The 26,475-nt window shown below is 36.0% G+C and overlaps 2 protein-coding genes across 7 annotated transcripts; one reads left to right on the top strand and one right to left on the bottom strand.

The window, feature by feature from the left end:
• The first annotated feature begins 1,593 nt into the window (after positions 1 to 1,593).
• Positions 1,594 to 3,506, top strand: LOC141427438 (migration and invasion enhancer 1). Its single transcript, XM_074086883.1, has 3 exons — positions 1,594 to 1,741; positions 2,655 to 2,752; positions 3,341 to 3,506. The coding sequence occupies exons 1-3, from the start codon at positions 1,680 to 1,682 to the stop codon at positions 3,502 to 3,504; spliced, it is 324 nt and encodes a 107-aa protein (XP_073942984.1). The 5' UTR covers positions 1,594 to 1,679; the 3' UTR covers positions 3,505 to 3,506.
• mal (molybdenum cofactor sulfurase) lies at positions 3,487 to 23,174 on the bottom strand. 6 transcript variants are annotated; one of them, XM_074086881.1, is made up of 10 exons: positions 23,114 to 23,173; positions 16,872 to 16,945; positions 12,337 to 12,465; positions 10,683 to 10,787; positions 8,735 to 9,563; positions 8,341 to 8,635; positions 7,621 to 8,257; positions 7,113 to 7,540; positions 6,622 to 6,839; positions 3,487 to 3,791 (listed from the first exon to the last, which is right to left on the bottom strand). In XM_074086881.1, the coding sequence occupies exons 4-10, from the start codon at positions 10,753 to 10,755 to the stop codon at positions 3,731 to 3,733; spliced, it is 2,541 nt and encodes an 846-aa protein (XP_073942982.1). In that variant the 5' UTR covers positions 10,756 to 10,787; positions 12,337 to 12,465; positions 16,872 to 16,945; positions 23,114 to 23,173; the 3' UTR covers positions 3,487 to 3,730. The 6 variants fall into 6 exon arrangements, with proteins under 6 accessions (XP_073942982.1, XP_073942980.1, XP_073942979.1 ...); XM_074086879.1 differs by lacking the exon at positions 12,337 to 12,465 and having other exon boundaries at positions 23,114 to 23,174; XM_074086878.1 differs by lacking the exons at positions 12,337 to 12,465; positions 23,114 to 23,173 and adding an exon at positions 19,456 to 19,471.
• Between the last annotated feature and the right edge of the window lie 3,301 nt (positions 23,175 to 26,475).

A 26,475-nucleotide genomic window follows, 5' to 3' on the forward strand; every position in this document is an offset into this window, starting at 1 on the left:
TGTTAAAGTTTCTAGACGACAGCGAACCCCTACTTCCCCCCCCACCCCATTTTTATTTCAATCATCATGATAATATAATGTATATTATTTATTTCAATAAAAGTTAACAAATATAGGTAAGAATAGTCTTGCCAACGAAAATACAAACTGAAACAAACAACAACAAGTAACAAACAAATAAGTAACAAATTTGAAGTTGAAATAAAAAATACAAAGAGACTCCAAAAACCAATCTTAATCATCTTGCCAGTCTTGCAGCCACCATCACGTAAACCTTGTCGCGAACCCCCTACCGTCGAATAGCGAACCCCTAGGGGTTCGCGTACCCCACTTTGAGAAACCCTGCTCTATCAAAATTACGGTGTTGCTGGTCTAAAATTACGGTAGATGGTAGTAATATTACGGTAGACAAAGAAAATCGCCTATTCCCGGGTGCGGTTAGTCCCATGTTAGAGCCCATGTTTGACGACCTGTAATGAACGACATCGATGCGCGACCGGATAGTTGAAACCCTTATGTCAGGGGCCTGACAGTTTAGTTTCATTCATCGACGTTGTAGCGCTGCCATTTGTATGATATTATTACAATCTGTGGACCGCCGCCATTTCTTTGCTGTCATGTCCTTACCCGTCATTGTGTTTTAAACATTGAGGAGTGCGGGTATTCTCTTGCAGTTTTGGTCGAGTAGTTAGTAGCCATCCAACAATACAATACTCTACTTGCGGTAGTGTTTAGTGCGAGTGATATTCTACTGACTTCCAATATGGCAAAATTCAAGTGTTGTGTTGTTGATTGTGCACAACAACACAACACAAGTAGACAACTATTTTGCATGGCACCGACTATTTCTTAATCGGACTAAAAAGAGTACGGTAGATCACAGATTACTAATATGTAGCTAGCTACGGTAGATCTACCTTAATGACGGCGGGGTTGGAGACACTTAAAGTCAGCAGAGCTACTACGAAACTCAAATGAATTTATTTATAAACAAACAAATAATATATACAATAATTAACAGAAATAAATAAAAAATTAGTACAAGACATCCGTAACTCCCATTTATCGTAGAGCGCAAAGCATTGAAGACTATCGAAATGATTATATCGACCTGTGGAAAGCCCTTTGACTTATACTATTTAATACGAGAGCGAGAGGAACGGTACGATACGAACACGAACTTCGAGTTTCGTTAGTAGCTAGCCGTGTGACGGGATCACCTTATTCTTCTGTCTGAGCGGCTCACCGAGGCTCATCCAAAGGGCTCACCAGTAGACAAATTGACAGACTACGTTCACAATAATATATGTCCGCAACGCCCTCGACTACGACCGCAAAATGTAAAAAATAACAAAAACTAACTTACTCTAATCTTCGAAACTTGAAACTCGAAGTTCATGTCGTGCGTTCGCTCTTTGACTTATACTATTTAATACGAGAGCGAGAGGAACGGTACGATACGAACAGTTTCACGGGATCAATTCTTCTGTCTGAGCGGCTCACCGAGGCTCATCCAAAGGGCTCACCAGTAGACAAATTGACAGACTACGTTCCAATAATATATGTCCGCAACGCCCTCGACTACGACCGGCTGTACCTGTCAAACAACTGTCAAAACACAAATGTTGTGAAGTCGGTTTTTCGTCCTATTCAATAACATTAATTAAAAATTCTTTAAAATGACTGAATCAGCTAAAAACCTTGAAAGCCAATCTACGGTTAAAGTTCATGTTGAATATTGGTAATACTTAAACTTGCCGTATAATTTTTTTTTCAGTTTATAAATGTTAGATAATAGAAGATGCGAGTCGAGTAGATGCGAGTAGTCGAGTTCGTAGCGCTAACAGGGAGAATAGGGTCACAGAAGAAATTTATATAATTAAAAGAGACCGAAAAATAGATCCAACTGCACAGATAATAGGAAATGAGCGAAACAGCGAACTTTGGCAAATGAAAACATTAAAAAAGGGTTCACTAATTAGTGAACAAACGTTTAGCAACAGTTTTTAATATTTCTGAAACTGTAAATAGGTCAGGATTTTTATAAAACTAACCTAATCTAAAGAGTTCCACACGATGGCCCTGAAAAAAATCTGAAATATTTACAGTTTCAGAGTTAGCAAAATGAATCAGGTTGCCAAACGTTAATTGCGAAATGAAGGGATACCAAAATAAAGAAAATACAAATATAATATAACAAAGTAAAATTAAATTATTAAAAGGGTGCCCTGTACCAGAACCAGGTATTTGCTAGACTCTAAGAATGACCTAATTGTATTTATCTTTGAAAACTATGATTCAAATACACATTTTTTAATTTAATGCAGAGGGAAAAGAATTCCTCAAATTAAGTTTTTACTTTATGAACAAATAAAAAAATTGTAGTGATAGAGATATTGTATGGTACTAACTCTTTCTGTGGATGAAATTACCAACTCACACTTCTTCACACACTTCACAGTTTTTTTTTATCAATACCTACCTAGTTTATTTATCTAAACATTGACTTTCTTTTGATTTCCAAGTGTTATCTGTATCAGGCTTTACTAGCGCCCTATCACTAGTATATTTAACGCTCACTTACTCCTAACATCATTATCTTGCATACAAGTATTATGTTTAATTTGATACTTATATTACTTTTCTGTTTTTAGTGGAGCTTGTGACTATGGGGGTCATTGCTTGGCGCTTGCTCAGACTATCCGAAATGAAACACCAAATGCCACAGTCTTCTGTAAGCGGGGGCGTCAAGGTTTGTCCCCAGATACATATAGTAGGTACAGTCAAGTGTAAAAATATGAACTATTCAATGTTTCAAAAATATTTACCACAGACTTATTCCGACAACATAATGCCGTGGTGATATGTTTTTGAATAGTTCAAATAGATAAATATTTTTGCACTTGACTGTACAATGTGGTACAGTCGAACAAACTGTTTTATGCACCAGGGTGGAACTTTATAAATAATCAATTTCACTATGATTTCCTTGACAAAAATATGGGACGTCACCATGACAATAGTAGCACAAAGGTTCCATCCTGGTACATGATTCAGTTTGGTCCATCGTATGCCCCTGTAAGGTTATACTTACATTGAGTATGTAGTATGTATACCTTAGCTCAGCAGACAAGAAACACCAAGCCCATTAATTGAGATCCATAATTGACCCTTTGACATCTATGAGGAAATTAATCTAATATAATGTGCTGCTTTAAATTTATAAACAAACACTTGATGAGCAAGAAAATGGTCTGAGGGAGATAGCACCAGGAAAGTCCTGTGCCCCTTTCTAAAGTATTGCCAGGACATTAATAAAAATATTCTATTATTCTTCCAGGTAGCTTTGAAGTAGCAGTAAATGACAAATTAGTGTACTCCAAGCTACAGACAATGGCATTGCCTGACTATGATGAAGTATCTCAAGTAGTAAACGATGTATCTAATGGAAGTGAACCAAGGGAGATAAAAAGACAACAGCCAATCAACTGTGCAATATCATAATATTTATTTAATAATTTTAACAATCCCTGTATAAAGTAGCCTTACAGTATAAGGGCATTTTTTTTCTCACTCAACATAGTTTTATCCTGTAAGGTATTTTATCACAATAAAAACATCCTCAACAAATGTTGCTTAGAAATATACTAAACTATATAAAATACGCGTTCTTTTCTACATATAAATTAATACAATTTTTTCATGATATTCTACATTTTTTCTTCTTGTATCATACACGTTTTCTTATTGAATACACATTATACATTTTCATAAAGAACCATTTCTTGAACCTGTAAGCAGAAAGTAAACTCATAACAAATGAGAAACGGAATCAGTACCTACAAATACAAATTGCATTGCATTAAGTTACTGATCTGTAACACAGCATTTATCAGCATGTTACACTAGTCTACAACTATACAACTGCCATTAGGTACTACAAGTTACTGGAAAACAATACTAGCTGTGTCAAACTTAAATTTTAAGTGGACTACACAAGGTCCCAAGAAATAATTGGCACTAACTAAACTACGTAATTGCTATTACTACATAGTGGAATGCAATTGAGGTACTTTGTTACTTATTAGTTTTTAATCGAAATTGTTTGATGCATACATAGGCATAGATAGGTAGGCATATCATTTGACTAAAGGCTGACCAGAATTATAAAAAACCTCGCAATATTGCGGAAAACCAAAAGAACTAATTTCTTGCACTGGTAACACTAAATTCAAATATCATCTGTCTATTGCTGTCAAAGTTTAACGTTGTTTGCGCGTGGTATTTTAAAGTATTATTTTGTGTTTTTGTGCGTTAAAAAGCCTAAGATTATCCATAGCCTTGGAAGGAAAATAATTCATAATGAATAAAAGTATTTGTCATAGAAAAAGTCTGAGGGATTAGAAAATATTCCTTTAAATAACATCGCCAACACCGTTGTCAATATGACTGGTAGGTATTGTATAGTAAGTGTAAAGAATGTTGCAATATAAAACGTAGAAGTGCTGCCCTCGCGTCAGGCTTTTTATATTCCTGTTCGGCCTTTACTTGTATAGATGGTTTGCATTAGCTTATGAATTGTAGATGAGACTGACAAAAACTGATTCAATGTGACCTGTAATGTAAGGCATTACCTACATAATTATAACACTTTTTTAGACATTGGCTATAATGAACCAATTTTATTTGGTCATATGTTGTACCTGTGTGAATTCGTTATTGGACAAAAATAAGAAACACACAATTTGAGAAATGTTAGGATAAATATTATGTACAAAGGTGAACTTATCCCTTTAAGGGACTACCAACAACCAACCTTTGTGGTCATTAAATCACTTAGTAAAACTTTTTCACATTAAACAACAAGTTGAGCGCTGGTAGTGCTGTAGTTTTCATACAATTTTAATCCTTAAGTCTATAGCCACACTAGGATATTGTTCAGGGATGATAGCAGGCACAGCGCTCAAGCTTTATTGATTTTTATATAGTGTCTAACTTATAGTGACATAGTTGAACAGAGGCCTACAATTCAAATTGGTTCATTCATTACTTATACAGTGGTACTTGCATGCGGGCTTTTATCAAACGATAGTACATTGCATCAGAAACTAATTCCAATTATAATTATTATGTTAAAATTAATCAAAGCATATGGTCAGTAAATATGACTTTGAAAATTCTTATTGTTTTCAGTGTAATGCAAAATGTGCGTAGGTATACTTTGCAAGTGTCCTAATCAGTATCGCTATTCTTTGCTGGCAAGTTGGATTTTTAATTTTATTGCGCCAAGAAATGCCGCTATGCTAATAACACACTGTTTTTTTTAGTCGGTGCTTGCCTTATTTGTTATAGAAGGTAAATATTTATTTATTTATTACACTACATTTTTTATTATACTCTATTTGTTAAACTAAGATACTAAAGTGACAGCATATCAAATGTAAAAATAATGTAACCAGCATAATACGAATAGTCCTGCTCTCTGATTTCGATTTTCGACATTATTGCAAATAATCGATAAAACATTATATTTTATGGAATCAAAAATACAATTAAAGCAAGCTTTTAGGCAGAACTTGCTTGGAATCAAATGAAATTTAAACATCAACATCTACAAAAAGTCGAAATATCGCCTAAACGGTGGCATTTTACCTTTTTTAGAATGTATTAAATGCTCTGTGTGTTAGTACATCACAGATCCGTTCATATCTTAAAATGTTATACGTATAACATAGAAACTTTTCGATGATTACCGGTTGTGCACATCACTATTTATGAGATGTAAGAAACAGGTAACACATGAAACTTCATTTTAGTATCTCGGTTTAATAAATATTTATTTACTACACTTTACTATTCGAGTTATACTTTAATGTTTATTTTATACTTCTACTTGATCAAACGTGCGAAATGCTCTATTTTATGTATTATCGAGGTATCACATGTACACAGTGCGAGGTTAATTATCTCTAATAGCTGCTTATTTTTTTAGATAAGGCATAAGCATTTGTATTTGCATTTTAGACAATTTGCATATATGGGCACTTCAATGCCACATTTACTTTGAAATAAAATTGTATGTGAGAGTTAAAAACAGTGCTTTAGAAGTACCAAAATATAGCTGCCCACAAGCCAAGGCTATATAACATGCAGGAACAGGAAGCCGTATACAGTGCGCTGTTGCATACAAACATCGCACATCCCTAAGTTAATGATTTAAATTTGGGTTTTGTTCCGCGTACCTTGATTTTAGAGAAGCTCGATATTTCGGCACAGTTCCATGCGCCATGAACATGGCATGACATGTTGCATGGTACGCGGAACAAAGCCCGAATTTAAATCATAAAATTAGTAATGACTGCTATAGTCTTAAACATGCCTGTTCTTAAGAATCAAATGATTTAGAACCTTTGCACATTGCGTTTCTCTTTCCATAGAGCAGTCATACAACTCGTGCGCGTATCGCGTTTGTATCGATACAAACTCGCGTGGACGGCGCTTTTAAATATACGCGGTGTGCAGAGACCTTTATCAGGCAGCAAAATACTACTACTATTACAATAACAACAATTGTTCTAAAGGTAAACGTGTTAGAATGGACAAGTTGCACTATTGTTTCACCTGCTTATATTATCGTCGTTAGTAATCGGAATGATTGGCGACAGGTTACTTAGAATATAATCTTTGGAGCCGTCCACGGGGCCAACGTATGTCAAGTATATTCCAAAACGCAGCTTCCCACCAAATTGTTCTGCTATCGTTCTAAGAGGCTCCACTGTTTTTTCTCCTGTAGTTTGATCAATGCACACCATTTGACAGCGGTTACACTGGCCCTCAACCTAAAAATACAGAAGACACAATTATATTCCAATAATAAAATACGTTAACGTTTTTATGGCACATAGGAGGGATAAGTGGAAGGTACTCCACCAATAAGAGTGTAACTCTAATTAAAAAAAGAATATGTTAGCATTACAGTGGTACTACAATTTTAACCTTATTTTAAACATTCATTAATTCTCAGGGCTATTCATAAAATTAATGATGTTCTGGTGCTGTTTGTAATGCTATTAGCACATTCTTAATTCAACTGTGTTTAAGACAATTTTTACCTTAAATTCATGTTTTCCTATTATTACTCGCCGCCAGTCTCTTTCAGCAAGCTCTTCCTCCATATCTATGATTATATTTCCTCTGAAACGGTCAGTTAGACGATCCAAGTCATCAGTGAAGCTAGAGTCCTCAATTTTGTCTTTGAGCCATCTGACTGTTGCCCTGTTTACAAGGAGAAACTGGGCCTGGTTACTCAGTGAAAGCAGCTTGGTTTCCAATTCGTTTTTATTCTTTAGTACTCTGTCATTTGACTGTCTGACTAGCCTCAGAAAAGAAACTTCTAAGGCTTCTGAAATCCAGTACGCCACGTCGTCTCCACAGTCAATACTATCCACTATATCTGCGCAAACTTTAGTCTGGCAAAAGGTGGCGTCTTTGTGTTTATTCTGGTACGTAACATCTAAAGATACTGAAATTGGGCTCTTTCCTGAAACATTTTAATGGGTGGATAAAATATACTTCCTACATTTAAAATAAACTTAATTAAAAATCAAGTATTATGAGTACCTTCAAATTTTAAGATCAGTAACCGATGCTTCAAATCAATAACTGGCTTGATCATACACATCAGTGAGTTCTGTTTTTGGGTAAGACAAACACCATTATCTTTAATGATCATCCACTCCCTGTCATATTCAAACCCCTTTTGACCGATTTTCCAATTATTTTTAACTTTGAATGCGCCACATGACTTAATTGGGTAAATGTTCATTTCTTTTAATTTAATTTTTGATTCAAATTGAGAAGAGTCTGGGGTTTCAACATTGGAATAATAGATTGGATCATTAAGATTTTTTATCGTATCAGTGTTGTAGATGTTGATGTTTGAATTTGGATATAATATAGGGCTGCCATTGTGCATTGAACGCAGAGGTCGGCTGAACTTTGTCTTTACGAAACAGCGACATATCATAAGAATCAAGTTGTCAACATCATTGTATGTGTTGTAGTAGGTGAAGGAAACGCGGATAGCTCCGGTAGGTCTTCCTTGGATTAAATCTATCTCATCTCCACATTTATGTCCAACTTTGAACATATCTTTCATGTCCTTGTTAGAAACCACAAGATGTCGCTGGCACGTTCCGGAATTGCAAAAGCATCCTGTTCTAACATTTATGTTAAAAAGATCCGCCATGTGCTGAAACTGGAAATTAAAACAACATTTTGAAATGTTTCTTATACCCATATTGAATGTGGGTACCTACCTACTAAGTATGATTTTACTACCTCAGAATAACCAATGTGTGATCCATCTTCCCTTAGAAGTCCAAAGGCCACAATAGCTCCTTGTTTTTTAATATTATCAAACTTGTTGTCCATGTAGAGTACTGCTGCTCTGGTCATGTTTGGATGCCGAAGGTCTCTCAGTTGTTGATAAAGATCTTTAGCCAGGTAATAAGTGTGGCATGAAATGGTGTCCATAATATTATTGTTAACTACCTTTGGTATTAATCTATGCAAGCAATCAAAACAATGCTTTAAGGCAAGAATGGCAAGGAAATTTGCTGTACCATCTTCTAACCTGTGAATGGAAGGAATGCATTGTTTAATTAAATAGTTCTGTGTACAAATAGTTTTTGATATGATAATGACTCTTGATACTCTTACAGCAAACAATTACCTTTCATGTAGAAGCTGCCTTTTCATATGGAAATCTTCACTACTTAACACAATATCTACTGTTCCCCCACCAAAATACCTTTTCTGATTAAGAACATTTGCACTACTATTTTTGATTAGAAGTGCCCCTAACCCAGTTGGATAGCCAAATATCTTGTAAAAAGACAAGCACACATAGTCAGGCTGTGTCTTTGATAAGTCCAATCTACTTGTAGGAACATACGCTGCTGCATCTAGCAACACATACCAGTCACAATCAAGTTGGCACAAGTGCTTCTTTATGTAGCTATTTAGACAGCCATCTTTTATTGCATTTATGCAGTTAATTGGATATTTGAATCCATTAAAATTGCTCTGTGCAGGATAAACTAGTAGTGTGTTCCCTTTGTTCTTCTGTTCATTTTGGATTTGGGGAATAGATAATGTATGTGTACGATCAGCATTCTCAATACTTTCTAGAAACTCTTCATGTGAAATATGAACAACATCAGCATTTTTATCTTTGGCTATTTCTCTCAGCCCAAGAACAGATGTGTGGTTATCTTGTAAATAAACAAAAGAGCCACAGTTATTTTCATTACAGTCAAATTGGAATGATTCTACAACTAGTTTTAAGGATTGTGTGGTCCCTGAGGTAAATATCAGGGTGTAGTTGGATGGATCAGTATTAAAATGATTTAATACAAGGCATCGTATTTGCTCTATGCAGTCTTTTGTATACTTGTCAGAGTGTGGGTTCATGTACACATTATTTGTCAAGTCTTCATTGGTGCATTTGAGAAGGCTTTCTGGATACAATGTTGCACCAGCATTTTCTAGGTAACATCTGCCTGAAATTAGCAGAATAAAAGTATTAAGTTAATATATTATGGTGACTGGTGACTATTATGGTGTTTGACCAGATGGCACATTGTTATTCAAGGCCAGAAATAAACCAACAGTATGTGTAGTAACTTAATTAAAAAGCTATGAATGCAGTTAAAAATTTGCTATGCGAAGAAACATCACATTCTTTGCTTAGTTTATGCCTTGTCTTTTATAATTATTTTATTAATAATTAATCTTATTATAAGGAGCAGTCGATTAATAAAATAGGTAACAATTAAATTAAATGAAACTAAATTCAGTTACATCACATTAAACTAAATCAAAGTTAATATTTGTCTTAGAAGTTCTAGAAATTTATTGTCAATATACAAACTAACAAACACAAAAAATTACAACTTCTTCAGATGTATTATTATCGCGAATGAGAGATTTATAACCTTTGGATACCAACTTCTTTATAAATTTTATATAGAAATTAAATCAATAATATTTTATTTGTTTCTTATAAATAATCATATAAACAAAAACACTAAACTGAACTGATTAAATGTGAAATTTTGAACTATTAATTTTTCATTGTTTTCATTGCAAATCTCTATTTCACATTTTCCACTACTCCAAACTTATCAGAAAGAGATTGCTCTTTAGCGATAAGACCATCTGTTGTTTACCTCTTCTTTTAATCTTCTTTAATATAATGTATTGATAAAATATGTATATTGAAATTTGATAAACAAGAAGCCCCTATGAAAGCTGAAAAGTGCCATGAGATTTCCAGCCTCTGATTATTAGTTATTAGCAGAATTAGCTGATATGTATAGCCCAAAGAGAAATCGATATCTTTAAAGGCCACAGGATAAAGTTTCTCTTTACTTATTGTTCAATTAATCTTGCAATGTAGGACTGCAACCATATTGCAACTTTCACCACTGAGTCCACTGATAATAAAATTAAAGCCTTTATTGTAAATAATTTAAAATACAGTAATATTTGTATATATCTAATCGAATAACTTATACCTAAACAGCTTGCAGAGTTAATTTCAACAATTTGCTTGCAGTTTAAAATAGTTTCATCTATTAAACAATAACCTCAAATCATAACAAATGTGCATAATATACCTTTCAATCGCGTAAATTCCGCAGATATCTTTTGCATTTCTTCATAACTAATAACTTTACTTAAAGTGGTCATCTCGGCAATGTCGACGCATTGATTAATTGTGTCTAAAACAAAACAAAAACATTAACAACATGCACCCGCACTTTGTAATAGTGTTTTATTCCGTCCGTAAAAACCTACGGATGGCTGTGAACGCAGCGGTATAACTGATGAAACCATCACGAGTAATTGCTTGTTTTTCTGCCTCTAACCTTGTATTTGTACAATAACAGTAATAAGTTTTGATTCCATACAAAATTATCTATATAATGACAATGACATGACAGTTCTTTTTGTGATAAGAAACTGCGTTTAGCTGTTAGCTATTTTGCTGACTTCTCGAGACTTGCTGCATCCGTGCCCTTATCGTAATCAAAATAAAGTCCATTTTGAAACTGTTTGGTAGGAACTTGCTAGCGTATATATAATAGTTTTCTTTTCTATTCCCCTAACCATAACGGTGCTGCGTGTGTTCGGATACTTATGGATTAAGGGTTTTTTTTTACGTTCGAGGAGCTAAACGGAATTGTTTGAGAAAAAATATAGGTGCGTACGGGGTACCTACTTAGGGAGTTACAGTGACAAATGAAAACGTTTGTTGTGGTTTGTTAAACTAACATCTGGTAGCATGGTGTACGGTTGTGTTGCTCTGACGATGAGCTCTGGTTGAGTTCGAAACACGTCAGTGTAGTGTGATGGTTGTGATAGATGGGTTTGTGTGATTTTTGTGTGTTATTACACTGTGGAGGTGGAGGAACTACATGAACATGCATTTATCTTACATAAACGTAGCTAATCCCACCTCCCCGCCCGCGTGGGAACTATGGCCCAAGCCCTCTTGTTCTGAGAGGAGGCCTGTGCCCAGCAGTGGGACGTATATAGGCTGGGATGATGAAACGTAGCTAATACTCGGATAGGGTCGCGTTTGAGCAAATAAATTCTTTTTCACTTTTCATGCTCGTAAAGTTCGTGTTATGCTGGATCTAGGCGACATAATATTACTTTTTATGATCTAGTGCATAAAGTAAAATCTTCGTCTAAGACCAAGGCAATCAGGTGTAAACAGCCACCAACAAAGAAGTTTCTACATATTTTTTAAAATAATTTTTAATTTATTTAAAACTAAAAATCAATCAAATGAATCAAAATATATCAATAAAACTAAAAATTTATAATTATAATAGTTATGTGTGAACAATAAAAGGTACATAATAAGTGAACAATTGGTTCCACTGTTGCTATTTCATTTCCTCGGCATCGAAGTGAAAAGCAGAGTGTAAAACTCGCCGTACCGGCTCGGGTGGTTATATGAACGTCTTGGGTAAGATGGCTCGTTTTATGCTCTGCCTCTTGTTGTACAATCTACTATTAGTTCTTGACTAGTATTACTTGGTAAGTGTTGAATGTGAACTACTGGACTACCTATCTAAGTATCACTCGGCACTTTAAGGATCATGATTTTCAGGCCCTGGCTTGTTCAATGCGTCTGTTAGAAGAAAACTGTTACGTATCAGTACTAACTGAGACTCTACCCCTACCTACATACTACCTACAAACAATCGTGTTTATCATACAAGACTGTCTGCTTCACCGTTCACGGTTAGGGCCACTAACCACTATGTTTGTCCTCCAAATCGTCGTCGATCGTCGTCGTAGAGTGATAGTCGATTGATCCGAGATTGCACGGCGCTACCTCCACGCGTGTTTACATAGGTAGATGCTGCGGTTCCCTTGTGGATCCTCCTGACCATGTTAAAGGAGAGGTTAATCGATGGCAAAAAAAAAACTGCCAATGGCGAAATTATCCCACTAGTGTGAATAATATAGGTGTTAATTTATAGGTGCTGCTAATGTTGGGTACATACATTTTGTCAATTAAGAGATTATAGAAATCGTGTAGCTGCGTAGGTACTATGTAATAAAAGTTTACCTATACGGAAATTAACAAAAACTGACACATCTCATTAGAAAAGTTAGACCGTAAACTCAGGTTTCTATAGTTCCAAGCGTTCATCAATAGTCAGAAGGGACGGTTTAACATTTCGAACAATTACAGAACTGCTAACGTTTAGGAGGTTCATCTTGCATTATCTGTTGGATTAGGCTCCGATGAACCTCCTAGATGACGTTAGCAGTTCCGTAATTGTTCGAAATGTTAAAAAGTACGTTTGGACTATTGATGAACGCTGGGACTATAGAAACCTGAGTTTACGGTACCTACTTACAGCCATACCTAACTAGGTACTTAGGTAATAATCGTGTTATGCGCTACTCTCCAATATCTACGACGTAAGTACCCATATTTTAATAATTAAATAGATAGATCTAGGTTATTTTTGTAAAAAATGGTAAATCTAGGCACAAAAATATTAGCATTCTAGTTCTAACTAAAAGATTAAGAAGCAATAAGTACCTAACTACTTAGAATAACACGGGTAACGCAGTAACGCCCTTAAGTATATTCATTCACTTGTACATAAAGGCACACATCCGAGTACCTTCACAGCATCGCCTTACTAAATTGCGTTACGTCAATTTAATTATTGCTTTTATGGAGGCTTTTAGAAGCTTTTAGTAGCAAGCGGTGGCGTGATCGACTCTCCTTAAGTGAATTGACGTCCACGACAGAGGACATTCGCTTTACCTACTACCTACCTACGTAACACACTTCTCTCACGACACTATTTATTTACCTAAATAGTGCAATCATTTGAATTTGAAGACGGTGGGGTAATGGGGCTATACTTACGAGTATGACCAATAAGGACAAGCGATTGTCACTGGATAGCTTATTCTAAGTTATACAACTTTTACTATGGCAGGGAGCCCCAAACCTTTCTGTGAAAAAGTTATGGCTGCATAAAAGTAGATTTTTTAGATACTAAGTTCCTGTATGTCGATGATAATTGTGTGATGATTTTGTTTTTTTATGCGTTTTCATGTTTTTTTTTGTCTGGTTTTGCACTTTTCCGTATTTGCTAATATTCTGGTTTTCTTATCGTTTCCTGTAAACTGTCGCTGGTTACTTTCTTGCGACTTCTTGATCTTTGGCTTTGTTATTTGTTATTTATTGTTTGATATTGGTTGTTTTCTTCTGTTATATTTATATGACAAAACGTTTAAAAACCGCTGCAAAGAACTAAAACTCTATAACAATAAAAATAATCTTATTCATGGAATGTTTTTATATCTTGCCATAACTTTTTTCACACAGCAACCGAGATTTTCCACAATACAAATGATATATGATAATGATAATGCTCGTCGTTATTGGTTCCTAGGCCAAAGTTCATACAAAATAATTTGCCCATCCTCCTTTGATTCGCCACATTGTTTTTTTAAAGTTATTTAATGATATTCTATATATAAAATACTAGCTGTTGCCCGCGACTCCATCCGCGCTAAGTATAAAGACCGGCCAAGAGCGTGTCGGACACGCCCCAAATGTTACAATAGGTACATTAAAATATTACATATTTTGCCCTCCGTGATTACGTTCAGGGAAAGCTTGATGAAGATCTGGTTGTCACTATCTCCTTAAATTTCTGTTCTTATTTTATGTCTGTATTATTTATTTATTATTTACATACATACATACCTACATGTATTTTTTTAAACACAATTTGTCGGTCCCTAACTATGTACGAGTATATGCTCCTCTCATCTATTCAAAGATTAACTGATAGAAATTAGTTTTTTCCCTACAGTAAACTATTTACATACATACATGAAGGGCAAAAAGTGAGCCTAACACGCTAAATTTGTATAGCGGACATCTCGCTCTACTTACTCGTATCTAGGTATTTCTTTCCCACCAATTAACAGGCTAAAGCGTAGATGTATAATTTTTTTCATCACACTTGCTCGTAAACAGTGTCAAAACATGCAGGCTACCTTGATTGCAACCCTCCAAATAAAACCCTCGACCTTAATGTGCTTGTCATGAAACCCGTGGTCGGTAAATGAGTCATTGCGCGTACACATTTTCTTGTCATGAAGCCCAAGGTCGGTCAATGAGTCAGTGCCCGTACTGATGGCGCTGCGCGCGCTGCTGCAGGACTACATGGACCACCACATGCACACGCACGTTGCGGCGCATGCCGAGGGAGGTAGAGGGCGACGCTGCCAAGAGCACAGCCTAAGGTATCGCCAATATTTGGAACAATTATATTTTTTCTTTTACAAATATAAAATTTTACTCGCAAATGTGATGAAAAACATTGTATGTCGCACGGGCGGTACTAGAATTACGAACATCGACTCATTAAAGCCCTCAGTCTTCGACTTCGGGCTTCTAATAGACACTCGTTCGTAATTCCTTATTTACCGCCCTTAAGACACAATGTACTATATTGCTATGGGTACGTTAGTGTGTGGGGGTATTTTGGGTCATTTTACAAAGTTTTGTTGGACTTGCAATGTTTGTTAGTTGGGATACCATATCAAATTTTGCAACTCTCACTCGCTTTTAGCGGTTAGGTTCACTAGAAATTTGATAGACATGGTTGTAAGGTATACCTAAACCTCTATACCTATTGAATGACAATAATGCAAACAAAAAACGTAGTCAGCAAGAAAGCTTTAATTAATAGCTAACAGGGATTTCTATCAGACAAAGTGAGTTTTCTACTTCACATAAATATTATCTCATTTACTAGAGAGCGGACTTGAAGTAGCGATTACAAGTTTAATATGGATAAGACTAGTATAAGTAAGTATTTTTTTTTTTATCAAAAAGGTGCATATTAAATAAGATCTATTATGTTTGAGCTGTATTAGACTCATGTAATTAGAATAAAATATTTTTCTTTAGATAAAGTTTGTTGCAAGAATAACATTTATTGAATTTAATTATCTATGAGATTGTATTGCGGTAAGTAATAACATGAATGTAAGACCGATAAACAACATGATATCTAATATATAAATCTATCTATCTATCTAACCAATCGCACTAGTCATATCCATATTAAACTTGTAATCGCTACTTCAAATCCGCTCACTACTTAGTACAAGAAAAATTGTACGAAATTTGGAGTTTTTTTGCCTAATATTTTAATTAATCATGGAAATTTTGTACTTACGTGAACCAGTCACAGCTTCGATTCCCAGTCGTAAACGATTAAGTCCCAACTCTTAACTTACCTACACGAACATTTTTCAGCCGTTCGAGTATCCTTTGCCGTGATCCCGTGGTGTTCTCATTTCCGACTGATTTCAAATGATTTTTTTCAGATAATCACGTTATATTTATAGGGTGTAAATCTTGTGTCCTATTGTACTAGAGCGTTGGTATGCAAATGAACAGCCAAAGACAATACACGTAACTTACTCAATGGCGCTCCAATCTGCCACTGTCGAGATAGATTACCTCATCGATACCGCATTGTTGTGTTTATTTACAAATACAAGTAAGTCAAAATTTGATAATATTTTGCCAACAATATAACAAAAGTATAAACGAACGATATTGTTACACATACCTTTTTGTCATTGGAGATTTGTTGTGGTAATATTAGCACAATTTTAATGTTACTAGATACTTATTTCATTATTACTCGTAAATTATACCTACTCGTATAGCAAATGGAGATGACAAAGTACCTACTTATAGACACAAGATCTATTCTCGTAAGTCCTGACTTTTTTATCATACATAGTTCAGAGTAACAATGAACGAAGAACGACCGAAGCGATAATTCTAAGTTTTGTGATTTAGAACATTACCTACCTACAAAAAATTTAAGTTCACATTTCATTGAAAAATTTGTACTCCATCAAGTACATTCGGCAGTAATTCTTACAATTAATTTGTACTTTGTGAAGTACACGGGGACTTACGAGGCTATCCTGGCAGTTGAAGTAAGAAGAAAAAAACTAGAAACTGAGGTAAATATAGCGTTAGAACGTTTGAAATGGAATCAATTTGAATTTGAAATTCGACAATCCAAGTTCAAATCAGGACAGCACTTAATAGCGGAGATCCTACATAGAACCAAACCTAGGTAACTTCAACTTCCCAAACAAGTTTACCCAGTTCCAGTTCAGATATCTTGAACTACCTACGTTTACCAAGCACTGTATACGTTACAATCAAACATGTAGAGCGTATATTCAAGGTATTGTGATTCAAGACCCGTTTTTCTTACCTTCGAAATGGTTCTTGCCATGCTCCATCGTAGAATCCATCCATCAGAAAGTTGCGACGCAAGTAAGTTAAGATCTAAATAAAAAATAAATAAAAAAGGTGTCATTGTTTGAATTAATATCTACCATTCGAAAATGGGGAAAAATTTAGCTGAATTTGACAGGTAGACTTCCCAGTTTATATACGTCCCACTGCTGGGCACAGGCCTTCTCTCAGAACAAGAGGGCTTGGGCCATAGTTCCCACGCGGGCCCAGTGCGGATTGGGAACTTCACACGCACCATTGAATTGCTTCGCAGGATTGTGCACGTTTCCTAACGATGTTTTCCTTCACCGCGCAAAGCCCGTGGTAAATTTCAAATGTAATTCCGCACATGAATTTCGAAAAACTCGGAGGTGCGAGCCGGGGTTTGAACTCACGAACCTCTGCTTGAGAGGCGATAGGTCAAACCACTAGGCCACCACGGCTTCTTTAATGTATAATTATATTTAATTTTTACAACAATATTAATTGATTCTTAATAAAATCGAGAGAATTCGTGGAATTGGCATTAATTATTTTTTTACAATGTGGTCTAATTCCAAAACCATTTCGAGGAATTAGGTTTATTAAATCATTTTATAACATTTTATTTAAAAAAATAATATTTAATGATCGTGTGTATATTTGCAAAATAACGTTTGACCTTTGATTGACTTTCATCGTAAATAAACGTTTTGAAACTAAACCGCCTAATCCTAACACTGTCAGGTGTCAGAAGACACTACGTTTTATAACGTTTTAAACGTTCGTGATTTTCACTCATAGTCTACTCGTGACCACGGCCACTGCAATGTTGCCGAAACGTCGAGGTAAATATTACTCGTGTTGTGACTCGTGTGTGTAGCGTGACAAGTCCCGTTGGTGGCATTTTGACACTTCGTTTTTTAAAATAATTGTGATGGGCAAAGATAAGCATTTTTAACGCCAGGGCAACTATGGCTAGCTATAATTCCGGTAACTTATAAGTAGGATAAAAAATTTAAAACCCAACTAAAACCAAAATTCTTCAAATAGATGTAAATTTGCTTATTATATGAAAAAAAAAATCACTTTAAATAAACATTTATTTTATGAGGCCAATTGAGAATTATCGAAATACAAATATACAACGATGAATAGTGTGACGTTAAATCATTAAATACCATTGTACCTAGTCTGATTTTGTTGAGAGGTTTTCTGAAACAGTACTAGTTAGGTATAGCCTAAATAGAATGTAAATATTCTTTGATTTTCGACTTTGGCTGTTTGTTATAGTTATAAATAGAATGTAAATATTCTATGATTTTCGACTTTGGCTGTTTGTTATAGCCTAAATAGAATGTAAATATTCTATGACTTTTGACTTTGGCTCTTTGAGGCTGGTTTTAACGAAATATGACTTTACATACAGTCAACAATTTAATGGCATACCTACTATGCGAATATTAACATAGCCTTTTTAGGGTTCCGTAGTCAACTAGGAACCCTTATAGTTTCGCCATGTCTGTCCGTCTGTCTGTCCACGGCTAAGCTCAGAGACCGTTAGTAGGTACTAGAAAGCTGTAGATCACGCCAACAAAGACGTAGGTAATATAAAAAAAGCTAACCCTTTAGTGTGGGGTATTGTTGGATAGGTCTTTTAAAACCACTGGGGGATGCCTAGACGATTTTTCGATTTAGTAATCTGTTTTCGAAATATTCAACTTTAAAGTGAAAATTTTCATTAAAATTATAAACTGTTGGGTGGAAAAATTTGATAAAATTCAGGATGGTAGTAAGTATAATATCAAATTTACAATTAAAATGTTAACGGCTAAGATTGCTTGAGAATCATTAGGTAGTAACTTAGTGTAAGAGTAAATAGCAGCCTAAGTATAAAATATACCTTAACTTGGAAGAGTACGTAGGTAGGTACACAATACGAAATCCTTAGGAAAATATTACGTGATTTTTCGTAATGGCTACAGAACCCTATCTTGGGCGTGTCCGACACGCTCTTGGCCGGTTTTTTTTTTACCAATTGGATTCTATTATATTACTAAGGCAGTCTACGTCTATCCGTTTCTTGCCACAAGACTGTGTCTCTAGCATTTTCTGACTGACTTCTGAAAAAGGACTAAGGTGCTGCTTCACCACCCATTGATTAATTTTAACTGACGGATAAATGTGATGCCATTTCTGTTTGTTTTGTTCGAATAGACTGAAACGGCATCACATCTATCCGTCAGTTAAAATTAATCAATGGGTGGTGAAGCAGCCCCCAAAGTATCTCAATTTGGTTGTAAATACATTTTATCTGTTACCTCAGGATCGTTATTTCATCTCTTCAAATATTGTAAGTACCTATGGTGATTTGAATGTTAGAAATTATCATTCATTGAAGTAAAACTGACGAGGAAGACCTCAGTTTTATTTTTTTTCTTTTATTATTCTTTTGATTGCAAGTTAAAAAGTTTTAGGATAATTGTCTCGTATATTTCTTCTCTTCAAACATTATTACTAAATTATTCTAATACTTAGTATATTTAATACTATTTTACGGTCAAATTAAAACTAACACTTACCTTGCCGTAGTTTACACAACTCTATTCGGGCATGATGAAGGAACAAGAACTATTTAAATGCTAAGTAACTAACTAATTATAAACTAATTTAATTCAGTCTTGTTAGATTAGTTATAAAACATTCGTTATCGGGTTTTAAAGTAACTTTTTGCTTAGTATGTTAAGGGCACATAACTTCTTCACTTCAACTTCGATAGAAAAAACCTTTCTCTACTACATCAGTTAGCACTTAGTAATTTAGTAGACTGTTTTAGTTTTGTTCTCTTTTCTTTTGAGCTAGCAAAAGTTTTTCTGTGAAATAAATTGATAGGGTCTATATCAGTTTCATGACTTTTAATTTTAAGACCTAATCTACTTACTTTTTCGGGAGACTACCTACAGTACCTATGAAAAATTAGTATAGAGGTCTTCAAAAGGTCTGTAACGCGCATGAGATTCCCCTGCGATAGTAGAAGGGTTCCGGTCTCTTGTCTTGAGATACGGAATATTCTCGGAATTATTCGGAACATACATGTATCGACATATTCCTATGACTTTTTTTTTACTGTATGTTTGGTAGCATTTTCAGCTATCAATCTAGTTCGCCTAATTCTAGCCTCGAGTATAGATACATTAACGATCGAAGCCGACGACAGCATGCGTCAATCTAAGTCGGAAGGCGTAAATATTTCATGAGTGTCGCTGCAGCCCCCCGGGCGACGTTTTCGGCATACTAGTTTAATTTGGGCCCAGTCGACTATTATGCTACGGTGCATAGCATGGCATAGCGGGTCAATGAACACTAAATGCGATAACTGCCATGGTTTTAGCAGTATCATCATCAAATACGATTTATACAATATTATAGGTCCCATCGCTAAGCACAGACCTTCCCTCAGAATGAGTTTAGTTTCTACTCGAACTTCATAGACACTTTCAATGGAGTATGAGTTATGCCGTCGTTGATGAACGTTGATGTCTTACTGTCTAGTGCGCACCGAGGATTCCGAGTAAATATTTTTATTGTATGATTTAACTAAAAATTTACGGTTTTCGCAATTTTTCCTTTATCTGTGCTAAAAAGTTGCTTCGTACCAAATTTCAAGATTCCAAGTTCACGGGAAGTACCCTGTAGGTTTATATTCCCTTGCGAGTTTCGAAAATTTTCGAAAATCTGCGTCATAAACGGCTGTATCTTTTGACTGTGTGGCTTAGAAGTTTGATTTTTTCTCAGCTCCAAGGGACAATAGATCTGAGTATTCGATATAAATTTCAGCTTGATAACTCTACGCGTTCCTAAGAAAAAGGGTCTAGACAGACGGACGGACGGACAACAAAGTGATCCTATAAGGGTTCCGTTTTTTCCTTTCGGGGTACGGAACCCTAAAAACGTAAAAAGGGGAAGTTTTTGTCCGTAAATATTTCTGGAGTTTAAAATTATATGAATATAAACCAGGAATAGGTAGTTAGAATAGGTCCGACCAGTTTCGATCTTTTCAGAAGATCTTTTTCATACAAGAGTGCGTTCAACTATGGAAAAAAAAAATCGAAAAGTTCCTGGCTTATGATCGTGAGTTGAGCCGTTTAATTTGGAAATTTTATCAATTATGTCTCACGGGAATTTAAGTAATATTACTCTCTGGAGTTTGTTTACGCCGTTTTGTTACCTATAACTAGTTTTGTTTCCCATAAATAATAATATGTACCTAAGCTATGTTAGTCTTTAAGGTATTTATTGTACGGGCCGTGTTGCCTGAAATAAATGATGGATGGATGGTTTATTATTATTATCATCGATTTTTATGTTTTTTTTTTGTTTATAGGATTATTTCAGAGGTGGATTCAATAAGTAGGTCTGTACTAAATACACGCACACACACACACACAAACATCACGCCTGTATTCCCAAATGGGGTAGGGGCAAGCACACGAAATGTTACCGCTTCGGAGCCAATTTTAGCAATTTTAGGTTTTAAGTTTGACAAATGCGGTACAATAGTGGCAGTACTAAATATTAAAAACCACACGTTTGTTAACTTTAAGTGGGTAATTCTTTGTTTTAAGAAACATGGATATCTAACTAACAGCAATTTTGTTGTGCATGCATATTGACATTAACTTGATGACCCGAGCTGCAAGTAGATATAATATGAACCTTTTGCACAATGACATGACGTACTGGCTTCCTAAGATGCCATTGAGATGTATTGACAACAGATTCTTGGGTGGTCAACATTTTAATTCACTTCCCCTTTAATTCACCCTAGCGTTTGCATGTCATAAAATAATAATCTCGATTGTTTGTCAACTTGAAAGTTTGATTTTAGCGACGGTAACATATTTGAATATCGAAAATTAAAATACAGCGGTTAAAATGTCGATGTTCAAAATATCGAAAATTGAAATATCGATTGTGTCACAATTTCGCAAGTTGTTATACTTAACTATGGTCAAAATGTCTAAGATTGAAATGTCGATTGATTAAAATATCGATAGTCAATATTATCTAAGTTGTAAATGTCAACATATTTGAATGTAGAAAATTAAAATATCTTACATACAAATCTGATTTATTTATTGCTCCTTTCTCTTAATAGCATTTATTTTACATAATCTAGTCATTTTTAGCACTCGCCGGCCGCTACCGCGGCATGCTTGCTTCGCTCGCTCGGCTCGTACGTTGTTGTGGTCACAGTTCTAACCTAACCAAACCAAATATTTTTGGTAATTCATGTTCAATAGGTTAGGTTAGGTTAGTATTGCGTCAAGGCGCCAAGCGCCTTAACTGAGCGGGATAAGGAGCTCCTTTACCCGCGGCTGCGCTCGTGGCAGTCGTATTGAAATTTGAAGATTTTGGGATTTTTACATGGATCCCGTGGTTAAAAAATGTAACCTATGTGTTATTCCAGATGTCCAGCTATCTAAATACCAAATTTTATCCAAATTCGTCAAATTAAATGACTATCCGTCCGTATATTTAAAATGGAAAAGAAAAGTACCTACCTACTGTTTGACTCAAGGACTCATCAACGCCCAGCCTAATCCCTTATACCTAGAAAGCTGAAACTTTGTACAAAAACTCCCTTAATGACGTACACAAGGAAGAATAACCTATTTTTCCAAAATATCTAAAGTTCTATACGGAACGAAACCGCAGGCGAAAGCCAGCTAAAATCCAAACAATCGTTTAACTTAGTTTAGATCTGCAAGAAAAATCGATCTGCATTGGAGCGCGGTTGTATCGACCACTTCAAACTCGTTCGCTTTACGACCTCGCAATGGTAATACAACTTGCACAATTTTTTTTGCTGGTCTCAAAATTGATCTTCACAAAGATGCTTATTCTATATTTTCACACACGCACTTAATTGAAAATAGATGTATGGTATGGCAATGGGTCAATCAACTTTTTAGTGTGTTGTTATTTTGTATCGTAACTCAGGAGACATCAAGGATACACTTGCTTAGAAAAATGTTTACTATGTCTACTAGCATGCTTAGGAGATGAGCCACGAAGGAATTGCTTAAGGCTGTCTCAACTCCTAACTCTTAGTGGATTTGTACCCCATATTTGACCCAGGAGACGTTACCATGGCATCCAGCTACACTAAAAAGTTGATTGACCCCAATACAGTTGGAAATAGGTACGTAGGAACTACGTGAAACAAACAATATGTACCTGGAGCGCTCTCGGGCAAAAATTAAAAATCCGACTGTCGACTGGTGTCGCTTGCAGGCGTCCAGTTCCAATTGCCTCTCTCCACTCAATTAAACGTGAAAAACACTCTGCTTTGTCCACATAATGAACGCCTATTTACAACCGGACGACAGGTTGAAATTAGTAAAGGTAAAGGTCAAGCTTTTTAATGGCGTCGACGATAATTTTACGCCTGTCAAAAGGTTTGACGTTGTTTGTGGTTGGTTACTGTCAGGGTAGAGCAGTGAGATCCTAGGGGTTCAATTTGAGTAGAACAAAATGAAGTTATTAGACGTATATTTAGCCCCTAAGGCTTTACTGACAGAAATAAGAATCTCGAGGGTCGCGGATACGAGAGAGTTGAGTTGGAAGGCGTTTCTTGGGGAGGCTTCCCTGGATCAGGGTCCAAAGCGCAGTTCGCCGGTGCTGGACGAAGGCTGGAGGCAGTAGGGGCTCCAGGGCCAGCAAGCAGCAGCAGCCCTTGCAGAAGAGAAAGGACAGGGGCTTCGGTTTCAGGCAGCCGTGCAGAAGGTGTTGGTGTAAAGCGGTGATGGGTTAGTCACAGACCGTGCTGTGCCACCCTGAAATTAGCACTTGTTTAGGCATGTTTCAGGTGGCCTTTTCTGCCAACCATTCAACCGGCGAGAAGATAAGCTTCCTAATCATCAGGTCGGCCGTAATGTTGGAGGTGGTAGAAGATCGTTCGAAGAACTATTAAAATAGGAACGCGGACTCCGTGCGGATTGAGAATTTCACACATACCATTGAATTGCTTCGCAAATATTAGAAGTTTTTTTTTCACAGTGTTTCTTCTGTAATCTATATATTTAACGAATTTAAAGGATATCACAGCTCAGTTAGACTGTACTATATTTGCCGCATATTAGCACGTGGCCCGACGCGCACTTGATCGGTTTTTCCTTTTGATGTTTTGAGGTCGTCATCATCATCATCATCATCTTCAGTTGGAAAATGTCCATGTTAACACCACAATGAATGACAACTCGCCACTTGCATACACCGGTTGCCTGTAACTCTCACGATGTCGTTAGTTTACCTAGTGGGAGGCCTGCCAACGCTTTGTCTTCCGATTCGTGGTTGCCACTCGAGAACTTCTTCTCCCCCAACGGTTATGTATCTGTTCTTCGAGCGTTGTGGCCCGCCCATTGCCACTTCAACATGACGCACCAACTTGTTGTTTTGAGGTATTCTTTTAATAATGTAAATGCCTGCGTAATAATGCAAGCCCCTTAAGCCACGTCCTATATCTGTGTATCGTTCGTTACTGAAGCGTGTCGAGCTAAATTCGCTCGCGGTTTTGTGTAATACAGAAAACAAGGTAATCTCCAGGTGTCCTTGAAACTTGGAATTTAGTAGGAAGGCTGCTCTTATAGCATAACCAATAAGAAAAAATTTAAAATCATCTAAAAATTTTAAAACAAAAAATTTAACCGACTACAAAAAACCATGAAAATAATTTTCTACCAGTCTGAAGTCGGTGCCTCAGCACGAGCCAGCAGGAGTTATTGAAGCTCAATATGTAGTGCGTAGGTGAGGTAGGTGACTATAGGTATAGGTCCACTCCTGCTGGCTCGTGCTGAGGCACCGACTTCAGACTGGTAGAAAATTATTTTCATGGTTTTTAGTGCAAATAATCTAAGATACAATAGTTTAATATCAACTGCTCATCACCTTTTACGAAAGATTGCTTTTTCCGATGCAGAGACGTTCATTATTGAGGAGTCCTGGTGCTTCACCACCCGTTCTACCATATGCATTACGAGCACATTCATTGCTTAGCAACTGTGTTAAAGTAATTGAAATTCAACCCGTGAAATACTTTATTGGGTAGTAACTCCGATGGTCAAATGTGGTCTTCATCATCAGTTCCACTTCACCAAATAATGTTTTTCAAGAGCAAATGCACGAGTTACTCCTAAATATATACAATTTACTATAGGCGTCCCTACAACATTTGAAGAGTTCCCTCGATTTCCTTAAGATCGAATCATCAGATCCTGATTTGGTGCTTATGGGACCTAATTGAAGAACGCAAAAAAAATTCAAATCGGTTCATAAATGACGGACTTCTGAGGTAACAAACAAAAAAAATACAACCAAATTGATAACCTCCTTTTTTGAAGTCGGTCTAAAATTACACCACGCTGCTGTTAACACGTCATCATTTCTACTAATTTCAAGACCGACTCGGACTTGGCTGGTTTTTATTTTTTGTGTGGCCACAAATGTTCATACAGCAATAGTGCAGCGGGCCCCAGCATTGATTGTCAACAGCATTAAAAGTCAAAATGACTGAAAATCAACATCATTTTTATCCAGATGGATGGGTCACTCAGGCTGCACACACAGCTGTACAGCTGGTACAAACAATTCCAATCTAAAAAAAGTATATTACAAATGTGCGTATTCTTTTTGTAATGACGCTGCAGTCGATGGGAACTCGTTCGTAACGCCATAATACCTACTACGCGCCATACATGTCAGAGTCCAACATAATCCGGAAATCCCAATACAAATTTTACAGCATCGTTCGTACGCAGTAACCGCTCACAATGGTGCCGCCAAAAAGTTCGTTAGAAATAATAATAAAAGTGACCGATGGCAGTCCTTTATATTTCGCCGGCTTGCTCTATTCTTATTGGCCATTACACGTCGCAGCACTCGACGGTATATTGCTGCTACTGAAATGAATGGCCAACAAACGTCTATCATCATTTTTTCGACTTGTGTTCATATCAACCCCTGTGAACGCTGAACGAAAAATGAAAATGTAATATTTATTCACCAACCCTATTTAAATATAGCTACATAGCCTTCCAGGCGTTTTGACTGACAGATATTCAGAGTTATTGTATTGCTAAGATACTCAGGGTATCTTCTAACATAAAGGAATTGTGTGCAAAATAGAATACTTAGCTCTTTAAGAACTTATATAAGTACAAAGGTGCGTGAGTATTATAATTATATAACTTATGGCAGCAACTTTGACTACGTCTTGCGGATAGAAAACAACTTAGGTACCTATGTTAGTCTAAGATTGTACAGCACGGCGAAAAAAATATCAAAGTCGGTTCAGGAGTTTCAGTGATTACTCCCTAATTACATATGTTAGAAAATCAGTATACTATACATATAGTATGTACCTATTAATGTGTATAATGTAACAGTAACTGATTTGACTAATCATACATAAAGTACCCAGTTTGAAATAACAACGGATAGTGACGTCACATCCGAGTAGGAGGGCGTTGTCATTTTGTAATTATAGAATCCATAAGAAAATGATTCATTCGAAGACTGACATTCTTAGAGATAACTACCAT

Source organism: Choristoneura fumiferana, chromosome 4, assembly GCF_025370935.1.
Source record: "Choristoneura fumiferana chromosome 4, NRCan_CFum_1, whole genome shotgun sequence".
In the NCBI taxonomy this organism is placed as follows: domain Eukaryota; kingdom Metazoa; phylum Arthropoda; class Insecta; order Lepidoptera; family Tortricidae; genus Choristoneura; species Choristoneura fumiferana.